This window comes from Haematobia irritans, chromosome 5 (genome assembly GCF_050003625.1).
Source record: "Haematobia irritans isolate KBUSLIRL chromosome 5, ASM5000362v1, whole genome shotgun sequence".
Lineage (NCBI taxonomy): Eukaryota > Metazoa > Arthropoda > Insecta > Diptera > Muscidae > Haematobia > Haematobia irritans.
This window is the reverse complement of record NC_134401.1, coordinates 165,561,368-165,581,594: the sequence shown is the minus strand read 5'-3', so window position 1 is coordinate 165,581,594 and position 20,227 is coordinate 165,561,368. Positions and strand designations below refer to the sequence as shown.

The window sequence follows — 20,227 nt, the reverse complement described above, 5'->3', positions numbered from 1 at the left end:
CTTTATGGGGTCTTAGAGTAATATTTCGATGTGTTACAAACGGAATGACAAAGTTAATATACCCCCCATCCTATGGTGGAGGGTATAATAAATAATATATTATGAAACCAAATGAAATTCTTTTCGAATCAAATGACACCTTTTTCATTTGAAATGAAACTTTTTCAATACACATATACCCGAAATTAAAATTGAACCCATGAACCATTGTATGCAAATGTCATTTAAAGTCACTCCACACCTTTCAAGTCACTCTAATATCACATCACCGCAAAAATTCTACACTCTCAGGTGGTGGTGAATAGTTGCATTATAGAGTAAATGCATTCATATATGCTCTAACACGCACGCACACAAGTCCCTTAGTCTCACAACTGTCGCGCACACAAATTCATACATAATCATTCCCATGGCTGCATACTAGCTGCATGTCCTTACTAATCGTGACATCACAAGTTTCAAGTATTGTTCTCTGAACGAAAAAACCTGTGTTTGTTAGTTTCTAAGGATAGGGGGTGTTTGTGCGAGACTTTTCAACACAAATTTACATGGTCATAGAAACAAACAAACATAGCGATTTTTCAATGGATATTTGTAAGCTAGATTGATAAAACAACCAAAAAAAAAAGTTTTTGGTACCGTGTTAAAGACAAAATATAAAAGCCACCAAAAGCAAGAACAACAAGAATATACAGTCCTAGCACTGATGCCCTTATGTGACCTTGTGCATTTTTCAATGACGATTCTTTTAAGATTCGTGTTAGCTTTTGTGATGTTACCGTTATGTGTGTCTCCCATTGTTTTTGTTTTGGTTTTAGCAGAAGGCATGCCAATGTGGTGAGAGTGGTAGTTTTCCACACTCTTACTCACAGCTATACAAGCACAACAAACACACTTTCCTTCATGCCTATGGGAATCTTAATAAAATTCCATGTAGCAAAGCTTGGTAATTCTCCATCTCTCTACAATCATGTAAACATACAGATGATACAAGCACACACACACCAACATCGACAAGGAGATAGTCTAACCATCTAAAGCCTTAGTGTTTTATGCAAATGTCGACTGGCTTTCGCTGGCATATCAAAGTTAACATTAACACATCAATTTATTGCATTTTATCGGTCCATAGAAACCTAGGGTTGGATATCTATGGGAGTGAATGTGCTCCTGGTTTCAGATCCATTTGAGATGAACAAAACGAGTTTGACTGAAAACATGAGATTCTCTCTCACACACACGCACATAGTAGTTTATTGGCTTTCTCCTCCCTCTTGTACTTCTTCTTCTTGATGGCTGAAATGTGGTGTTAGTTGTACCTAACTTATGTATGAGTGTTGGTATTATAGTTGCACATACTATTCGTGCAACCTTCACATTTTTCCAGTCGAAGTATAATAACTAGGAAGTATCAGCATTTGTATTTCCGTAATGGTAAATACCTATTAGCTGATATTGATAAAGATTTTCTTACAAACATCTACATAATAGCTTGAAGGGGTTTTATGAAACAAAAAAAAAAAAAACAAAACAAAATCTGTAGATGGGGATTTTCTCAGCAAAAATTGAGAAACCTAAGTAGAAAACTACAGAAGCCATACATTGAATTGCAACCATACTAAATTTGCAACTAAATTTCACTCACAAACATTTTAAAGAAATTTTGGAAATACAAAAGTCGAAAATCGTTGTCAAATTCGACTTTTGTAATCATCGTTTTTTACTTTTTTTCACATGAACTAATCGAACTATTAGGCAAAATAGTCATCGAAATCGCCTAATCAAGTTTCAATGAAAAACTCGAAAAATCAAACGTGATATTGATCTTTATACCCTGATTTTATTCACACAATTCAAAAAACGGATTAAAGTCAACTTTTGAAAAATTCGAATTTTTGAAGTATGAAAAATAGAGTTTCCCAATTTTGAATAGGCCGACTTTTAAGTTTTAAAAAGTCGACATTCCAATTTTAATGCCTAATCCAGCGATATCCATCTGTGGTTATTAGGCTACAGCCCTTAATAATCAAATTATCCTTAATTGTTGTATCAGTTAATTTTTAATTGATTATGTTTTCAACAGATTTTATCCCTGGGCAAAGAATTTGAAATGTTTTAAAATTCCTCCACATCATTTTCAATGAATTTAATATATTTTTCTGATACTGTATTTATTTTGATAATATGCTACCATACCACGACTACGATACACAAGCTGCTTATTATGCATAAGCATTTTTATTGTGCCAACAATGGCGTATGAGTGATTTTATATTTTTCAACCACTAGAGCGTATGAGCGATTTTAATGTCTTGAAAACACTTGGGCGTATAAGTATTCTGCCACAACAGGAAGTAATTACGATAAAGAGAAAAATCAAACAAAGCCATGCATGGAAATGAGGGGAAATATACATACATTCATGGTTATTTTTCACTTACACCATGTTGACAATTATTTCCATATCATCGTTGATTCCCCACCACCACCACCACCACTTGACATCCATTGAATAAATTCCTTGATTTTCCTCCCATGCGTCGCATGAAATATGAAAATCGTAGAAATATTGTAAACAAAGTCCTTAAAGATGTAAACTCAGTGTTTATTTTGCTCCTTAGCGGATTATGGGGATAGATTTTTTGGTATGAAAGTAATAAGGGGAAATATTTTCAACACTTACCTATCTTTTCCGCATTAAATTGTCATTTGGGAATTTTGCAATCAGCTTTAGGTAAAACAAATAAATATGCTATAAGGTATTGAAATAAGACATTTGGTATTATGAGCCAATGCCTACAATAATAAAAAGATTATGGAAATTGCTATGCCCGCTATGTTAAAGAACACTCAAACAAATTTACTTGGGTCCAAAGATGTTAACCTTCGTTATGGTATTAATCTCGAGCTAACGATGTGACCTTTTTTAAACTAATGAAATTTTTACGGAGATTTCTATATTAGATCTACACTAAAAGAATATTGATCTAATATGAAAAATTATACACCCTAAATTTTAGGGCATGCAAGTTACATAATATTAAGGACAAATTTCTTTAAACGAATGAAATTTAAATTAAATGAAAAATCCGAAATTTTGATGAAATTTTTTATAGAAATAAAATCTTGACAAAATTTTCTATAGAAATAAATTTTTGATAATTTTTTTTTTATAGAAATAAGATTTTGACAAAATTTTCTATAGAAATAAAATTTTGGCAAAATGTTCTATAGCACTAAAATTTTGACAAAATTTTCTATAGAAATAAAATTTTGACAAAAATTTCTATAGAAATAAAATTTTGACAAAATTTTCTATAGTAATAAAATTTTGACAAAATTTTCTATAGTAATAAAATGTTGCCAAATTTTCTATAGTAATAAAATTTTGACAAAATTTTCTATAGTAATACAATTTTGACCAAATTTTCTATAGAAATAAAATGTTGAAATATATAAATGTTGAATATAATAAAATATTCTATAGCAATAAAATTTTGGCAAACTTTTCTTTAGAATAACATTTTGACAAATTTTCTATAGAATAAAATTTTGACAAAATTTTCTATAGTAATAACATTTTGACAAAATTTTCTATAGAAATAAAATTTTGAAAAAATTTTCTATAGAAATAAAATTTTGAAAAAATTTTCTATAGAAATCAAATGTTGAAAAAATATTCTATAGCAATAAAATTTTGGCAATTTTTTTTATAGAATAAAATTTTGACAAAATTTTCTATAGAAATAAAATGTTGACAAAATTTTCTAGGAAATAAAATGTTGAAAATAAAATTTTGGCAAACTTTTCTATGGAATAAAATTTTGACAAAATTTTCTATAGAAATAAGATTTTGACAAAAATTTCTAGGAAATAAAATGTTGAAAAAATATTCTATAGCAATAAAATTTTGAAAAAATTTTCTATAGAAATAAAATGTTGATAAAATGTTATATAGAAATAAAATTTTGAAAAAAATTTCTAAGAAATAAAATTTTGACAAAATTTTCTATAGAAATAAAATGTTGAAAAAATATTCTATAGAAGAAATAACATTTTGGCAAAATTTTCTATAGAAATAAAATTTTGACAAAATTTACTATAGTAATAAAATGTTGACAAAATTTTCTATAGTAATACATATTTGACCAAATTTTCTAGGAAATAAAATGTTAGAAAAATATTCTAAAGCAATAAAATTTTGGCAAAATTTTCTATAGAATAAAATTTTGACAAAATTTTCTAGGAAATAAAATGTTGAAAAAATATTCTATAGCAATAAAATTTTGGCAACATTTTCTATGGAATAAAATTTTGACAAAATTTTCTATAGAAATAAAATTCTAACAAAATTTTCAATAGAAATAAAATGTTGAAAAAATATTCTAAAGCAATAAAATTTGGCACAATTTTCTATGGCATTGACATTGACAAAGTTTTATATAGAAGCAAAATGTTGAAAAAAATTTTCTATGGTAATAAAATTTTGACAAAATTTACTATAGTAATAAAATGTTGACAAAATTTTCTATAGTAATACAATTTTGACCAAATTCTCTAGGAAATAAAATGTTGAAAAAATATTCTAAAGCAATAAAATTTTGGCAAAATTTTCTATAGAATAAAATTTTGACAAAATTTTCTAGGAAATAAAATGTTGAAAAAATATTCTATAGCAATAAAATTTTGGCAACATTTTCTATGGAATAAAATTTTGACAAAATTTTCTATAGAAATAAAATTTTGACAAAATTTTCTAGGAATTAAATGTTGAAAAAATATTCTATAGCAATAAAATTTTGGCAAAATTTTCTATGGAATAAAATTTTGACAAAATTTTCTATTGAAATAAAATTTTGACAAAATTTTCTAGGAAATAAAATGTTGAAAAAATATTCTAAAGCAATAAAATTTGGCACAATTTTCTATGGCATTGACATTGACAAAGTTTTATATAGAAGCAAAATGTTGAAAAAAATTTTCTATAGTAATAAAATTTTGACAAAATTTACTATAGTAATAAAATGTTGACAAAATTTTCTATAGTAATACAATTTTGACCAAATTCTCTAGGAAATAAAATGTTGAAAAAATATTCTAAAGCAATAAAATTTTGGCAAAATTTTCTATAGAATAAAATTTTGACAAAATTTTCTAGGAAATAAAATGTTGAAAAAATATTCTATAGCAATAAAATTTTGGCAACATTTTCTATGGAATAAAATTTTGACAAAATTTTCTATAGAAATAAAATTTTGACAAAATTTTCTAGGAATAAAATGTTGAAAAAATATTCTATAGCAATAAAATTTTGGCAAAATTTTCTATGGAATAAAATTTTGACAAAATTTTCTATTGAAATAAAATTTTGACAAAATTTTCTAGGAAATAAAATGTTGAAAAAATATTCTATAGCAATAAAATGTTGGTAAAATTTTCTATGGAAATAAAATGTTGAAAAAATAATCTATAGCAATAAAATCTTGGCAAAATTTTCTATAGAATAAAATTTTGACAAAATTTTCTAGGAAATAAAATGTTGAAAAAATATTCTATAGCAATAAAATTTTGGCAAAATTTTCTATGGAATAAAATTTTGACAAAATTTTCTATAGAAATATAATTTTGACAAAATTTTCTAGGAAATAAAATGTTGAAAAAATATTCTATAGCAATAAAATTTTGGCAAAATTGTCTATGGAATAAAATTTTGACAAAATTTTCTATAGAAATAACATTTTGACAACATTTTCTATAGCAATAACATTTTGAAAACATTTTCTATAGAAATTAAATTTTGACAAAATTTTCTATAGGTATAAAATTTTGACAAAATTTCTATAGAAAGAAATTGTTGACAAAATTTTCTATAGAAGTAAAATTTTGACAAAATAAGATTTTTTTCTTTGGTAGGTTTTTTTTTGGTACAAATGTCTCCAAATTGTGGTAGATTTGAGTGGCAACCGTGAATGTAATATATATTTTATATATTACTATAATATGTTTATGTAATATTTAATTTAATTTATTAAAATATATATATTTTGTTTGGTTTTTCTCCTTATGAGTTTGTCATCCTTAATATTGCATATCCATCAATCATTTCATCCTTGCAAAACACAAAACTTCATAATTACCTACATTATCAACTGCTCACACATGGCATGTTTTTAATTAACCCTGAATGCCAAAGCAAATGCTTCATCCTAATTCCATCAACTGTACAAATTACTCAACACCAAGACTTTTAATCGGATTTTTAAAAGCACTTCAGGCGTAGATAACAAATCCCCAACACGTACAAGAAAAATCAAACAAAGTTGCCCAACACCACCAATACCATGCTAATGGCCCAGAGGTTCAAAAGTCAAATCAAGCGAATGCTGTTTCCAAACAAAAAAAAAACGCAAGCAAACCCTCCCAATGAAAATATTAGGCAACAGAACATACAATAAACTGTTGGTTAAGTTCATTACAAGAAGTTACCCAGTGGCATGAGGCATATGGCAAAAACATTTTCCATTTCTAAGGCCATTTAGATTTGGGGTTTTGTTTAACCAGTTTTGTTTTTTTTTTTTTAAGGAAGAATTTTACCATTCTCTACAACTTTTTCTATGTTCCTTGGCAGTAAATAAAATTTCTTGTCTTCTTCTCTCTTATCTATCATTGTCAGACTAATTTCGTAGCAATTTCCTTGGTATTGCTTTTAATTGGTAACAATTTTGAAATGAGAAATGAAACTGAAAAAAAAAACTCAATCGAAAATTCAAAACCAAAGAGATCACGTCCTACTTGTTCCCCTTCATAGGGAGTTTGTGTGTGAACAATGTTGGTTGCTGTTTTTTTTTTTTTTGACTATGGCATAACATCTTCTCTTCTTCGGTTGATTTCATTCATTGAAGGCATTATCATTTAATGTTATTATCGTTATCGTTACCGCTTCCTTTTTCCCCTTAAGACTTCATCGTTGATTCTGAACTTGTAGTAACTTTTATGTTTTTCGAAAAAATACCAAGTGGGTTCTGGTTCCTGATGGGCGTTGGGATGAAGACGTGAGCTTCTAATAATGAGAAAGTGGTGGAAAAAGGGGTAAAAAAGGAAACGATGGCCCTTTAATTTTACTTTTTATTAAGTAAAATAAAAATTAAGGAGAAGAAGGAAATACCAGCCCCTTCTACCTATCCCTTGCCGTTTTCTTTTCACGGCTTAAAACACCAACCCCCTGCAGTTTCCTTTTCAATGCCTCTTTGAAGTCTCTTTAGAATGACATAAATTATCTCATTGTCTACAAAGAATTTCATTCACCAAATTAACGGATGTTAAAAGAGAACTTCTAGTTAATACACTTCTTAGTAGAATGTATTTGCAACTCTTCTTTTTTATTCATTTTTTAAAGCATTGACTCCGACTCAAATAAATCTACATGCCTGAGAAAAAGTCATAGACTCAAACCAATTCTTTTACTCTTACTACTCACAGACTCAAGCCAAACCACTTTATACTCGGAGATAATGGTGTATGCATGGAATAGGGTTTCTGCCCATCGCTTACACATAAATGTTTTAAACACACAAACACACCCACACAACCTAAGGCAAAACAATTCCCTCAAGCTATTATAGTGCTGTGCTATTATAATCAACACTCGAAGAGAAATAAACGCGTATCGAATAAAAACAACAACCAGAACGTATACATATAACAAAATGGAGGGAAGATCAATAGTTATGAGAAAATCGATCAAATCGAGGCAGCAAAAATAGGACAACTAATCGAAAATTCATTTTTATGGGAGTTTTTCTTAAATTATTGAAAAAGTTCTTACATTTTGAATACAATAGAAGATCATTGTAATCAGTACTGCCAACTATTGAGAAGCAAAAATAGCTGGATCAAACCAAATTTATATCAAAAAATAGATAAATTTTGTAAACAAAATAGTCAGAAAAAATAGCCAAATGGAATTTATTTAATTTTCAAATTAAAATCGACTAAGATTTACTATTTTAAACACATAGTACCATAATATATAATTCAAGAAAGTGTAGACTATTGATGTTGGTATAAGAATGTAAGTTTTGCATACAGTGTAGGTATCCGAAAATCGACTTTTTGACCGATCGACTCTTTTGACAAGTCGAAGTCGCCTTTGGGAGGGATATCTTCAAATTCTACCTTCTATTTTGTTAAATGAATTTCAACTGTTATAGTTTCCATATTGGCTAAAGTCGATCAATTGACTTTTGAACTCTACTGTTCCAAATTTTGAAAAAGTTGAAAGGTCGAAAATTAATTTCCAATATTTCAAAATGTCTACTTTTTCAAATATAGAGAGTCGAAACGTTAACTTTTTATGCTGAATTATAATCCCTAAGACCTGAGATGCCTTTGCACTACAACATTTCTGTCCAAGATGCTCTAGTGTTGTTTCAATCGAATCAGATGAAATATGGAGCCCAGTAAAATCAATAAATCAAATCTATATCAGAGTATATATACTTATCGACAAATACGATTTAATTTTTGCATAGTGGCTAGAAATTAGAGGTGTGCGCATGAAACGAAACGCGCGTGATTCACGCGTGGATCACGTGAACAAAATTTAGAGCAACTCTCGTGAATTTGCGTGAATGGAACTAAATATATCGTGCGTGAGAAAGAAATCAGTTCGTGAATGTGCGTGAATAAAATTTCTGCAAAATCACGCTCACGAAAAAAAATCAAGATTTTATTCATACTCGTATGTTAACTGAAATTTACTAAGCTCTCGAACTATATTCTATTTTTGAATTTCGTTACCTTTGCTGATTTCCGTTTGGAAAATATCGTGAGTCTCGTGAATTTGTCGTGAATCACGTGGATTCTCGTGAATCGTGCGTGAGCGTGCGTGAGTTCTGGTTTTCATTTCGTGAATGTGCGTGAGTGGGATTGGCTACCACACGTATCATGGGTGAGAATGCGTGAATAAATATTTTGCTTCATGAATGTGCGTGAGTGTGAATGAAATTTCACTCACGAGCACAACAGAGAACTGCTACCGGTGGCTTTTTTCGTAACCAATTTGTGTGATTGCTTTACTACGGTGTTTTCGAGAGACCAACACTCATACTAACAAACACCGACAGTCGTCGGTTGCATTGGTTGAATTTTTTTTACCAGTTGGTGTTTTAAGATTGCAAAAGTTGGTGTTTACTAAATACACTGGTCGGTTGCGGTAGATCGCAGTCGTTCTCTGGCGCACACCTCTAATAGACATGGCAAAATTTATCCTGATCGGATGAAAAATGCGGCTCAAGAACAAAGTATCGAGCTGATATCTTATTTCCTTCGAATATTAGTGTGGTTTCAACCGGCGGACGAACGGTCATCGCTACATTGATTCAGAATTACACCACAAACCAGAATATTGTACATATATTATATGGAGTATGAAATCAATATATCGCTGTATTACATCTCTTACGGTGGGAAGTGTAATAAAAATAAATTTCGGCTATATGTTTCACTAATGTGTACATTGAAGAAATATTGCTTATTGTGAAATTATAGTGCCAGTAATTTACAATAAGTGGTAAATACAATCAATATTTAAGGGACAGTATTGGAAAATTTAAATACAGTGAAACCTCTGAAAGGTGGACACCCACGGTCGCCTAAATTTTATCCACATTTGAGAGGTGTCCAGGTATGAGAGGTTAATTTTAATGTGTTAATATAGCAAGCGTTCCCAGACAACTGTCCACATGTGGGAGGTGTCCGGTTTTCAGAATGTCCAAGTTTGAGAGGTTTCACTGTATTGCAAAAATAGCAGAATTGTAACCAAAAACGACAAAAATAGCTTATAGCAATTTTACAAATTTTCTAGCAACTCAACATTAAAAATAGTTAGATCCATCTATAAAATAGCTAAATTGGCATCACTGATTGAAATTCTTAAAAACTACAAATTTCTGAGAGCATGAAGAGAGGAACTGACTTAAAGCCTTTGCAATTTTTCGATTTACTTAAAGAGAACATTCTAAGAGTTTCGGTAGTGAAACCAGTGTTACCAGGTTAGGGGGTGTACACAGACCCCGGGGAATAAAAGATATATAGATTTCTATACTGATGGCTCCAAATTGAATGGACAAGTGGGGTTCGGAGTATATTCTAAAGATCTGGAAATTCGAATAGCGAAATGATTACCTAATCACTGTAGTGTTTTCAGGCTGAAATATTGGCAATAAGAGAGGTGGTGAATTTGGCTGAGAAGTAATGTTCCAACAAATATTGGCATTAATATATACTCAGACAGTCAACCTGCAATAAAATCCTTGGACTCTGTGTTCCTTAACTCAAAAACGGCCATAGACTGCCGCAAATCTCTCAACGAGATGGCTGAGCAGTACAATATTCACCTAATATGGGTGCCTGGTCATAGGAACATACCGGGGAACTGTGAAGCAGATGTGTTAGCAAGGCTAGGAACTACCTTACATATTCCAGGGGAACTAGAATCTGTTGGTATGCCTCTGGCCACCTGCAAGCTCTTACTGCGTGAGAAGGCTGTTATGATGGTCAATATTCGATGGGAAAATTGCAAGGGTTGTAACGACACCAAGCAAATATGGCCCCATTTAAACTTAAACCGCACACTAGATATGCTAGTGTTCTCAAGGCGTCAGATAGCACTCCTAATATCTGCTATAACGGGTCGCTGCCTGATAGGCGAATTTGCAAAAACTATAGGTGCGAAGTATAATGACTATTGTATAAGCTGTCATGACGTGGAGGAAAAGGAATCAATTAAACACCTCTTGTGTGAGTGTCCTGCTTTTTGTGTAAGGCGTAAGCGAATTTTAGGAGCATATAGCTTTAGATTACTGGCTGACCTGGAAAACATTAACTTAAGCAGTTTGTTAATGTTTTTGGAGCAATCTGGTTGGTTCCACAAAAGTAAATAATAGAGAAGGTTCAGTGGTTAAGACTAGAAGTGCCCATATGTAATAGGTACTTTTAGTTAAATGTGGTATCACAATGGACTGAATAGTTTAAGTGAGTCTGAAATTTAATCGGGCTGCCACTTTAACCTAACCTAACCTAACCTAGGGGTTTTCCCCCCAAATTTAGGGGGTTTTTCACGTTTAGGGGAATTTTTAGGGGTAAGATTTATTTGGGGGAATTTTTGGGGGTAAACAATTATTTCAGACCTTATAAAGTGGAGCAATTCTCAAGCAAATTCGGAACAATTCTAACATGAGTTATGAGAAAAAAGATGCGGAAAGTCAACAAGAAGATCCTAAATACAAACAAGTATCCAATAGCATTATTTTCGTTATCTTTTTTAAACTCTTCTGTTGAAAGGACATTTTTAATATTTGACAAAATTAAAAATAATCGTATTTTAACTTAGCAGCTGAAAGCTTTTTAAGAGTTAGCCCGCTATTTAAATTGATATACATATTGTATTATTACATCCATAAAAAAAAAAAATATTTTCCTCATGGGTGAAATTTTAAACAAACGAAAATCTCTTTTGTTTTAAAGTATTTTCTTAAATAGCGAATTTTAGTTTTTATTTACTTCAAACGAAAAAAAAATTTTAGCATCAAAAGAAAACTTCGTTTTTCTAAAATTTCGTTTCTCAGGAAAGAACTCTTCTTTCAGGATATATATTTGTGTTAAATTTAATTTTTAAAGTGTATCACTACAGGATTTTTTTAACGTAATTTTGGGACCACTTTTTGTACTTTTATACTCTGAAATTTTTTGGGCGTTTTTGAAAAAAGCTTAGACCAATTTAGGGGTCTTTTCTTAAGATTTGGGGGGAAGAATCAAAAATCACCTGGCAACACTGAGTGAAACCAGAAACAAAGATAATTGAGAAGAAGATGCAGTCTTGTCATAGCAAAACTGAAGCACCAGAGGACTCTGCCAACAAAATATGATAAAGTTTGCGTCGACGTGTCTCTCAAATGTACTGCCGTTTGCGTCGAAAAATATCATAACATTTCTGTTTTTCATAAATTTCTGAATAAAAACCCACAAAAGCTATACCAAAACAATTGTATAAAATTAAAATAAAACTTATGTGTATTTTAAAGCGAATATTCATTATGGTTTTATGTGAATATTGCCGTTTTGAATTATTCCTGGGCAGAGCTGCTTTTGGAAAAATTGACAAATAAAACAATTTTTTTCTCATAGCCCCCTACACCTTGACATTTGTTTTCTCTTTATAAGAGCACAATGCTTAATCTTGTTATACTCAATTATCTTTGCCAGAAAAATTGTATAGTAATTTCATATTTATATGATGAGAGGCAAACAGCAACAACAATTCACAATAATTTGTTACCCTCTCTCATTCAATAATGGCATTAGTAAGCGTTTACTGTAAAAGACACAAATAATTTTTTTTTAGTCTGGGCGAGGATGGCTATTGTTTTTCTACTACTGGTTTAAAGAGTCGTTTCCTATTTTTTTTTTCTTTTGGATAAAAAAGCCAATTCTCTTAGAACAAAAGCCACACGAATATAATGTTTGTGAGGATTAATAAAGATATAAAATGTAAACACTCACACACACATATATCTATGCTATAGCAAGGCCTATACCATTTATTATTCCACCACATATGTATGTAATCTAAGAACCTCATATGTATGTATGTAAAAAACACAAATAAACATAAATTATATAAAACACTTGAAGTTAATTAGGAATTCCCTAAAATCTTTTATGTTCCATGCCCTCAACTCCATATGGTAGTTAAAGGATTAAGCATGGAAATTTATTCCCAAGCCAGACGGGAATTTCACAGGGATTCAATGGATCATCAAGTGTGAGTGGTATGGCTTACGAGACTTTGTGGCTTTAAGATTTTCAACATAACTTCTTGTTTGCATTAAATCTTGACTTATAATCAAATTAGTTGTCTGTGATGTTGCCTATTACTTTACTCCAGCCTCCTGCTATAGCTGTTGCCGTCTTCTCATTCTAGCTTGAAATTAATAGGATACTTGACATACCCATAATAAAATGCTTGTTTCCATACAAAATGCTTGTTTCCATACATTCTTATTACTTGTATAGCTAAGTGTATAAATTCATTTAGGTATATGGTCATGGTCTGCCCTCCAGACAATAGTCGTTTTCTGTTATGAACCAAGCTATTGCGCCCAAAAGTGGCCTCCTAAGAAATGGTGGTCATGTTCATGGCTATTATGTTAATGATACCCTCTTATTGGCCTCACACAATAGAATAAAGCCACAGCAGCATATCGCATTGATGTTATCAATCACACTACTCCCAACAAAAGCTAAAGTTTAAGGCCACAGATGACCAAATTAGCTGCTACCAGGAGAGAGAGAGACTGAGAAAGAGAGTGAGAAAAGGTAGGCGAGTGCCATAAATCACATGAATATTCATTTAAGCGTTAATTTGAGTTTTGTAAATATTAAGAGGATAAAAAAAGTTGATTGAAGTAGACGAAAAAAAAATTAAAATAAAATTTTCTAAATATCATAGAATTATTCAGAGGATATTGGAAATAAAAATTTCCATACTAATTTCACACTTACCCCAATTTAGAATTTCATAGATAATTTCGTGGAAAATATGCATGGAATAGCAAATTATGGCAAATTTATAACTTTACGCAAAACGATGGATTATTTGAAATTTTAATCATGGAACCGATTAAAATTTATTATTTTTAATTTTTATTTCATGAAAAAAAAAAACTAATTAAAAATAAAAATAAAATAAACTGTCATTAAAAGTAATTTAAATAAAAGATAAAATTAACTTTCGAATTTAATTTAATTAAATAATTTATTAAAATTAAATATTATAAAATGTTTTCTATTAAATGTTTCCTTAATCTAAGTTTTCTTTTGCATAAAAATTTTCAAATTTGTTTTTTTAATTAAAAACTTCCCCTAGTTGCTTTATCATGAAAATCACTTTCCTCTATCTAAGAAAATTGATGTTGTAAAATGTCAAGTCATTTTAAACAAACTCTATTATCGCTTTGTTATATATTTTTTTCTGCCGCAGGGTGAATCTTTCTTTTCACATACCATCATTCTTCAAAATGTTTCCTACTTGGTCAAAATTAATAGCCAACTGCTGACCATTATATCATGGTCATATGTGTGTCCATTTGATCTTCTACTTCATTCTCTGGTTTTTTTTATTCTTTTCATTCTCTTTTTTATGAACTGATGGTGGTAAGCCTCTATCTTTCTCCGGTGTCCGGTTGAATGCTATTACTCTTTATGATGTGTGACCATCGGGAAAAATGTCAGTCATGTGTCCTTAACAATTTGCCAAACGATAAAACTGTCATTTTTTAGCCATGGCTCAATGAACATTAGAAATAAACCAAATAGCGGAATAGTATCAACTCTGCTCTCGGTGGGAAGGCAAAGAAGCTTGAATCTAAATTGACAGAAAAGGATAGGAGGCAATGCAACCTACTGAAAAAAACGCAAGGAGCAGAGCTTTAGCTTGAAGTTTAAGAACCACGGAAAACAATTTTATGAGGAGTTGGGGGCAAAAAAAAAATGGTCTCATCGAAACACTGTGTAAAGCCATAAAAATGTTAGCAGTGTATGCATAGGGATGCCATATAGAGATCAGTTAAAATCTTGGGATTTTTGAAAATTATTTTACAATAACAAAGTAAGAAGAAGCTCGTTCATAATAGAATCGATGAAGGGAAGTAAAAATCGATAAAGTGAAATACCACTTTGAAAGAAACCCTTTTTTTGGGTGGTTCGATTTCAATTCATAATGGATTTACTAAAAGACAACAACAAATCTGCTTTTGAATTTTTGAAAAAGCGACTCCAACTAACTGTTCATGTTGGTCAAACTCGACTAATCGACTTTTTATACAAATTTGACTAGTTAAACTTTACCGAAAAAGTAAAAAACCCGAATTTGAATTGAAATTGAATCTTTTCAATGTGCCGTCCAGACTATAAGTTTATCCGGACGCCAGTGCTCGTGTCGAACATATCCCAGATATTGGTCATACTACAAGTTATGTTGTAAACCATAGTCAAGACCGCAGCTTGTTAATGGGATCGATAACAAATTTACCGATTATTTAGTCATCGCCGACAATTCGTAGCGATTGGCCACACTGTAAGATTCTTTACAAACACAGACATTCCGTCCGAAAAAAATACTTATAATCGGGACGACGCATAAGCTAAAGATTCAAAAGTTGGCTTTTCAATAAACGTAAGAGTCGAAAATCGAACATTAAAATTGTAAAAATTCATTTTATTAGGTTGTGAAAAATTTGTCGACTTTTTAAAATTGTTATTCAAATAATTTCGAAAAAAATAGTCGAAAGTTGCCAATACACAAGTCTTCCTTTCAAGAATCGCAAACGTCAAATTGTTCAAATTTTACGAATTAAAAAAATCGATTTTTCCAAATTTTGAAAAATTTGAGAATATTTGTATGTAGACTTTTTCAAATTTTGAAAACATTGAAAATGCGACAAAACGACACACAGTGCCGATTTTTTGCATTGAAAATTCATTAAAAAGTCGAACGTTTGGAAGAAAAATGTCGGTATTTCAATATTGGTAAGAGTCGTCTTTTCAAATTTTTAAAAATCGATTTTAACAAATTTTGAAAAAAATTTAAAAATAGCCGAAAGTTGACTTTTTCAAATTTTTAAACAATTGAAAATACAAAAAATCGACTATTAGAAGCGACTTTTCGACCTCAAAATTCATTAATAATGACGACATTTTCAATTTTTACAAATGGAAAAGTTGATTTTTTCAAAATTTGAGAAAAACGGAAAGTTGAGTTCTTCAAATTTGTGAAAAAAACATTGAAAATGAGAAAAATTGAATCTTAGAACCGACTTTTTGAGCTGCTTTTTGAATGCATTAAAAAGTGGAAAATCGCTATTGTCTTTTGCGATTTCCATAATCGCAAACGTCAAAAGTCGACATTTTCAAATTTCTAAAAATTTATTTTACGATCGTTTGTGAAAAATTTGAAAATAGTCACAAGTCGACTTTTTCAAATATTGAAATAAATGAAAATGCAAACAAATTAACTAGAAGAGTTAACATTTTGAGCTGAAAATTCGTTAAGATCTATCCAAAATTTAACAAAATTAAGAATAGCCGAAAGTTGAATTTTTCAAATTTTGAAAAAAAAACTTGAAAATGCGAAATTTCTTGAGAAAATTCATAAAAAAAGTCGAATGTAGCGAAGCAAAGTCGCATTTTCAAAAATCGCAAGTCTTTTTTTTTCATATTTTTAAAAATCGAAAAATGAAACGATTTTTTTCAAATTGTGGTAAAAATTTAAAATACGACATGAAGAGCCGACTTTTTGAGCTTCAATTTCATTATGGGTCGAAGTCGACTTTTTCAATTTTTACAAATGGAAAATGCCGATTTTTTTCCAACATTTGAGAATAGCCGAATGCTGAAATTTTTCAAATTTTGAAAAAAAAAATAATGCGAAAAAGTTTTATAGAACTACAAATTTTACAAAATTTTCTATAGAACTACAAATTTTACAAAATTTTCTATAGAAATAAAATTTTGACAAAATTGTCTACAGAAATAAAATTTTGACAAAATTTTCTATAGAAATAAAATTTTGACGAAATTTTCTATAGAAATAAAATTTTGACAAAATATTCTATAAAAATAAAATTTTGACAAAATGTTCTATAAAAATAAAATTATGACAAAATTTTCTATAGAAATAAAATTTTGACAAAATTTTCTATAGAAATAAAATTTTGCAAAAATTTTCCATAGAAATAAAATTTTGCAAAAATTTCCATAGAAATAAAATTTTGACAAAATTTTCTATAGAAATAAAATTTTGACAAAATTTTCTATCGAAATAAAATTTTGACAAAATTTTCTATAGAAATATAATTTTGACAAAATTTTCTATAGAAATAAAATTTTGACAAAATTTTCTATACAAATAAAATGTTGACAAAATGTTCTATAGAAATAAAATTGAGTCAATATTTTCTATAGAAATAACATTTTCACAAAAATTCTATAGAAATAAAATTTTGAAAAAAAAAATCAATAGAAATAAAATTTTGAAAAAAACCAATAGACATAAAATTTTGACAAGTTTTTCGTAAAGAAATAAAATTTTGACAAAAATTTTCAATAGAAACAAAATTGTGAAGAGTTTTTTTCTAAAGAAACAAAATTTTGCAAAAATTTTCCATAGAAATAAAATTTTATTTCTATAGAAAATTTTGTTAAATTTGTCTATAGAAATAAAGTTTTGACAAAATTTTCTACATAAATAAAATTTTGACAAAATTTTCTATCGAAATAAAATTTTGACAAAATTTTCTATAGAAATAAAATTTTGACAAAATTTTCTATACAATTAAAATGTTGAAGAAATGTTCTATAGAAATAAAATTGAGTCAATATTTTCTATAAAAATAAAATTTTCACAAAAATTCTATAGAAATAAAATTTTTCTAAAGAAATACAATTTTGACAAAAATTTTCAATAGAAACAAAATTGTGAGGGGTTTCTTCTAACGAAATAAAATTTTGCAAAAATTTTCGATAGAAATAAAATTTTGCAAAAATTTCCATAGAAATAAAATTTTGACAAAATTTTCTATAGAAATAATGTTTTGACAAAATTTTCTATCGAAATAAAATTTTGACAAAATTTTCTATAGAAATAAAATTTTGAGAAAAATTTAAAAGCGAATAATCGACTCTTAGAACCGACTTTTTGAGCTGAAAATTCATTAAAAGAAAGTAGTGAAGACAAAGGTCGCTTTTTCCAAAAAGTTGTTAAAACTTGAAAAATTGGCTTTATTGAAGAATATGAAAATCGTTGCAAGTCGACTAAACTTAAAATAAAATATTCAGTTGAAATTTACTCGAAATTGTTTTCAAAAAGTCCCATTTTTGAACAAAAATTTTTTTGATACCAGGAGCTTTCTGTCTAAAAATTTTTATGAAAAACTAATTTCGAGAAAAATGAAACTTACTCGAATTTTTTACGAAAAATCGTATTATTCAAAAAAAAATCTATGATATCAAATTTTACAAGAATTTTCCGCGAACATCGAAATTGTGCTAAATTGTTTTGAAAATCTAATTTCGAGGAAAATATCTCTGAAAATCCAAAATTTTTTTTTATAAAAATCAATTATCAACTAAATTCAGCAAATTTTCTAACCGATTTTCTTCAATAAAAAATTTAAAAAAATTCTATCTCCAAATAACAACCCTACTTCTGCATAATCCCTATGACATGGCCATAAAAAATTGCATGAGTTGTACTAGGAGGAGTGTAGAAAATGTAAGGCTGCTTTGACGGTTTTTTTTTATGATTTCAAATGCTCTTGTCCTTGTTGTTTGTTGACCAAAAATTATGGCTGCCATTAAACATTTATAGAGAAGGACGAATTTTAATTATTCCATATCTGAATATATTTTTTTTGTCTTTTCTATTTTATAGCTGGGCGTTGCTTTAGGTTTTGTTTTACCCCCCATGTTGGTGGCGAATAACGAAAATCTGGATATGGTGGGACATGATTTGCAATGGATGTTCAATTATGTGGCTGGAGTAACAACCGTTTTGGCCATTTTAATGGTTTTATGTAAGTCATTACACTCTCTCCAAAGGCATAATGGAACACAAAAAAAAATTAACTTTATTTTTGCTTTTCTCGCTATACAATTTCAGTTTTCCAAGACAAACCTCCTACCCCACCCTCGGCTGCTCAAAAAGTTGCCCTGCCAGGATCCATTGAAGCACAAAATCAAGTCTCCTTCAAAACATCATTAAAGAATTTAATGATGAATCGCAATTATATATTGTTGCTCATATCATACGGCATGAATGTGGGAGTATTCTATGCCATTTCAACGCTCCTCAATCCGGTAAGTTTTTGTTTTTTTTTTATAAATCATTTCGCATCACTTGTTTCTTATCCAAGCATTCAGTGTAAGGGCTAAATGTCCTAAGCCGCCATCCATTTGTATTTGCTAACCTTAATCAACTTTTGTTTTTGTGTGTTTCTTTCATCTCTCAAGGTGGTGCTTAAGTATTATCCTGGACATGAAGTGGATACTGGGCGTATTGGTTTGGCCATTGTCTTGTCTGGCATGTTGGGTTCAGTTGTTTCGGGCATTGTTTTGGATAAATCTCATAAATTTAAGTAAGTTCCCTCCAACAAATGTTTTGTTTTTGGGTTTTATAATACAGGTGGGAAAAAGACCTAAGAAAATGGAAGATACCCCAAAACAATACGAGAATCCATCATAAGAAAGAATCCTTTTTTCTCTTTGGTCCATGTAAAAGAAATTCCATTTTTATTGCCATTCCTCCTACCTCGAAATTAAGAATTCTTAGTTGTTGCAACATGGTGGCGTTTGATAAATAAAAAATATAAACAGGCTATTGGGCCGTATGATGAATGCCAAAACAAAATCTTTTGTGTAACTTATACGCCCAAGTGATCAGTGTTTAATGTTCACGGTTAACCTTAATCATTTGGGTTTCATCTTAATAAAACTTCAATACGGGTCATATGACCACGATTGCCACAGTTGGTAGAATTCTACCAAAAATGGCAGACAAAATTTTCTATAGAAATAAAATTTTAACAAAATTTTCTATAGAAATAACATTTTGACAAAATGTTCTATATAAATACCATTTTGACACAATTTTCTATAAAAATAAAATTTTGGACAATATTTCTATAGCAATAAAGTTTTGACAAAATTTTCTATAGAAATAAAATTTTGAAAAAAAATTCTATAGAAATAAAATTTTGACAAATTTTTATATAGAAATAAAATTTTGACAAATTTTTATATAGAAATAAAATTTTGACAAATTTTTCTATAGAAATAAAATTTTAACAAAAATTTTCTATAGAAATACAGTTTTGACAACATTTTCTGTAGAAATTAAATTTTGGTTAAATTTTCTATAGAAATAAAGTTTTGACAAAAATTTCCTAAAGAAATGAAATTTTGACAACATTTTCTATAGAAATAAAATTTTTACAAATTTTTCTATAAAATTAAAATTTTGGACAATATTTTTATAGACATAACATTTTGGACAATATTTCTATAGAAATAAAATTTTGACAAAATTTTCTATAGCAATAAAATTTTGAAAAAAAAAATTCTTTAGAAATAAAATTTGGATAAATTTTTCTATAGAAATATAATTTTGACA

The 20,227-nt window shown here is 29.2% G+C and overlaps 1 protein-coding gene across 4 annotated transcripts in view; it reads left to right on the top strand.

The window, feature by feature from the left end:
* HisT (Histamine transporter) overlaps positions 1-20,227 on the top strand; it is a 175,582-nt gene that overhangs the window by 146,047 nt on the left and 9,308 nt on the right. For all 4 annotated transcript variants that reach the window (XM_075309840.1, XM_075309839.1, XM_075309837.1 and 1 more), the window contains exons 8-10: positions 18,491-18,632; positions 18,719-18,915; positions 19,069-19,193. In XM_075309840.1, the coding sequence (XP_075165955.1) occupies positions 18,491-18,632; positions 18,719-18,915; positions 19,069-19,193 (464 nt within the window). The remainder of the gene's footprint in view (positions 1-18,490; positions 18,633-18,718; positions 18,916-19,068; positions 19,194-20,227) is intronic.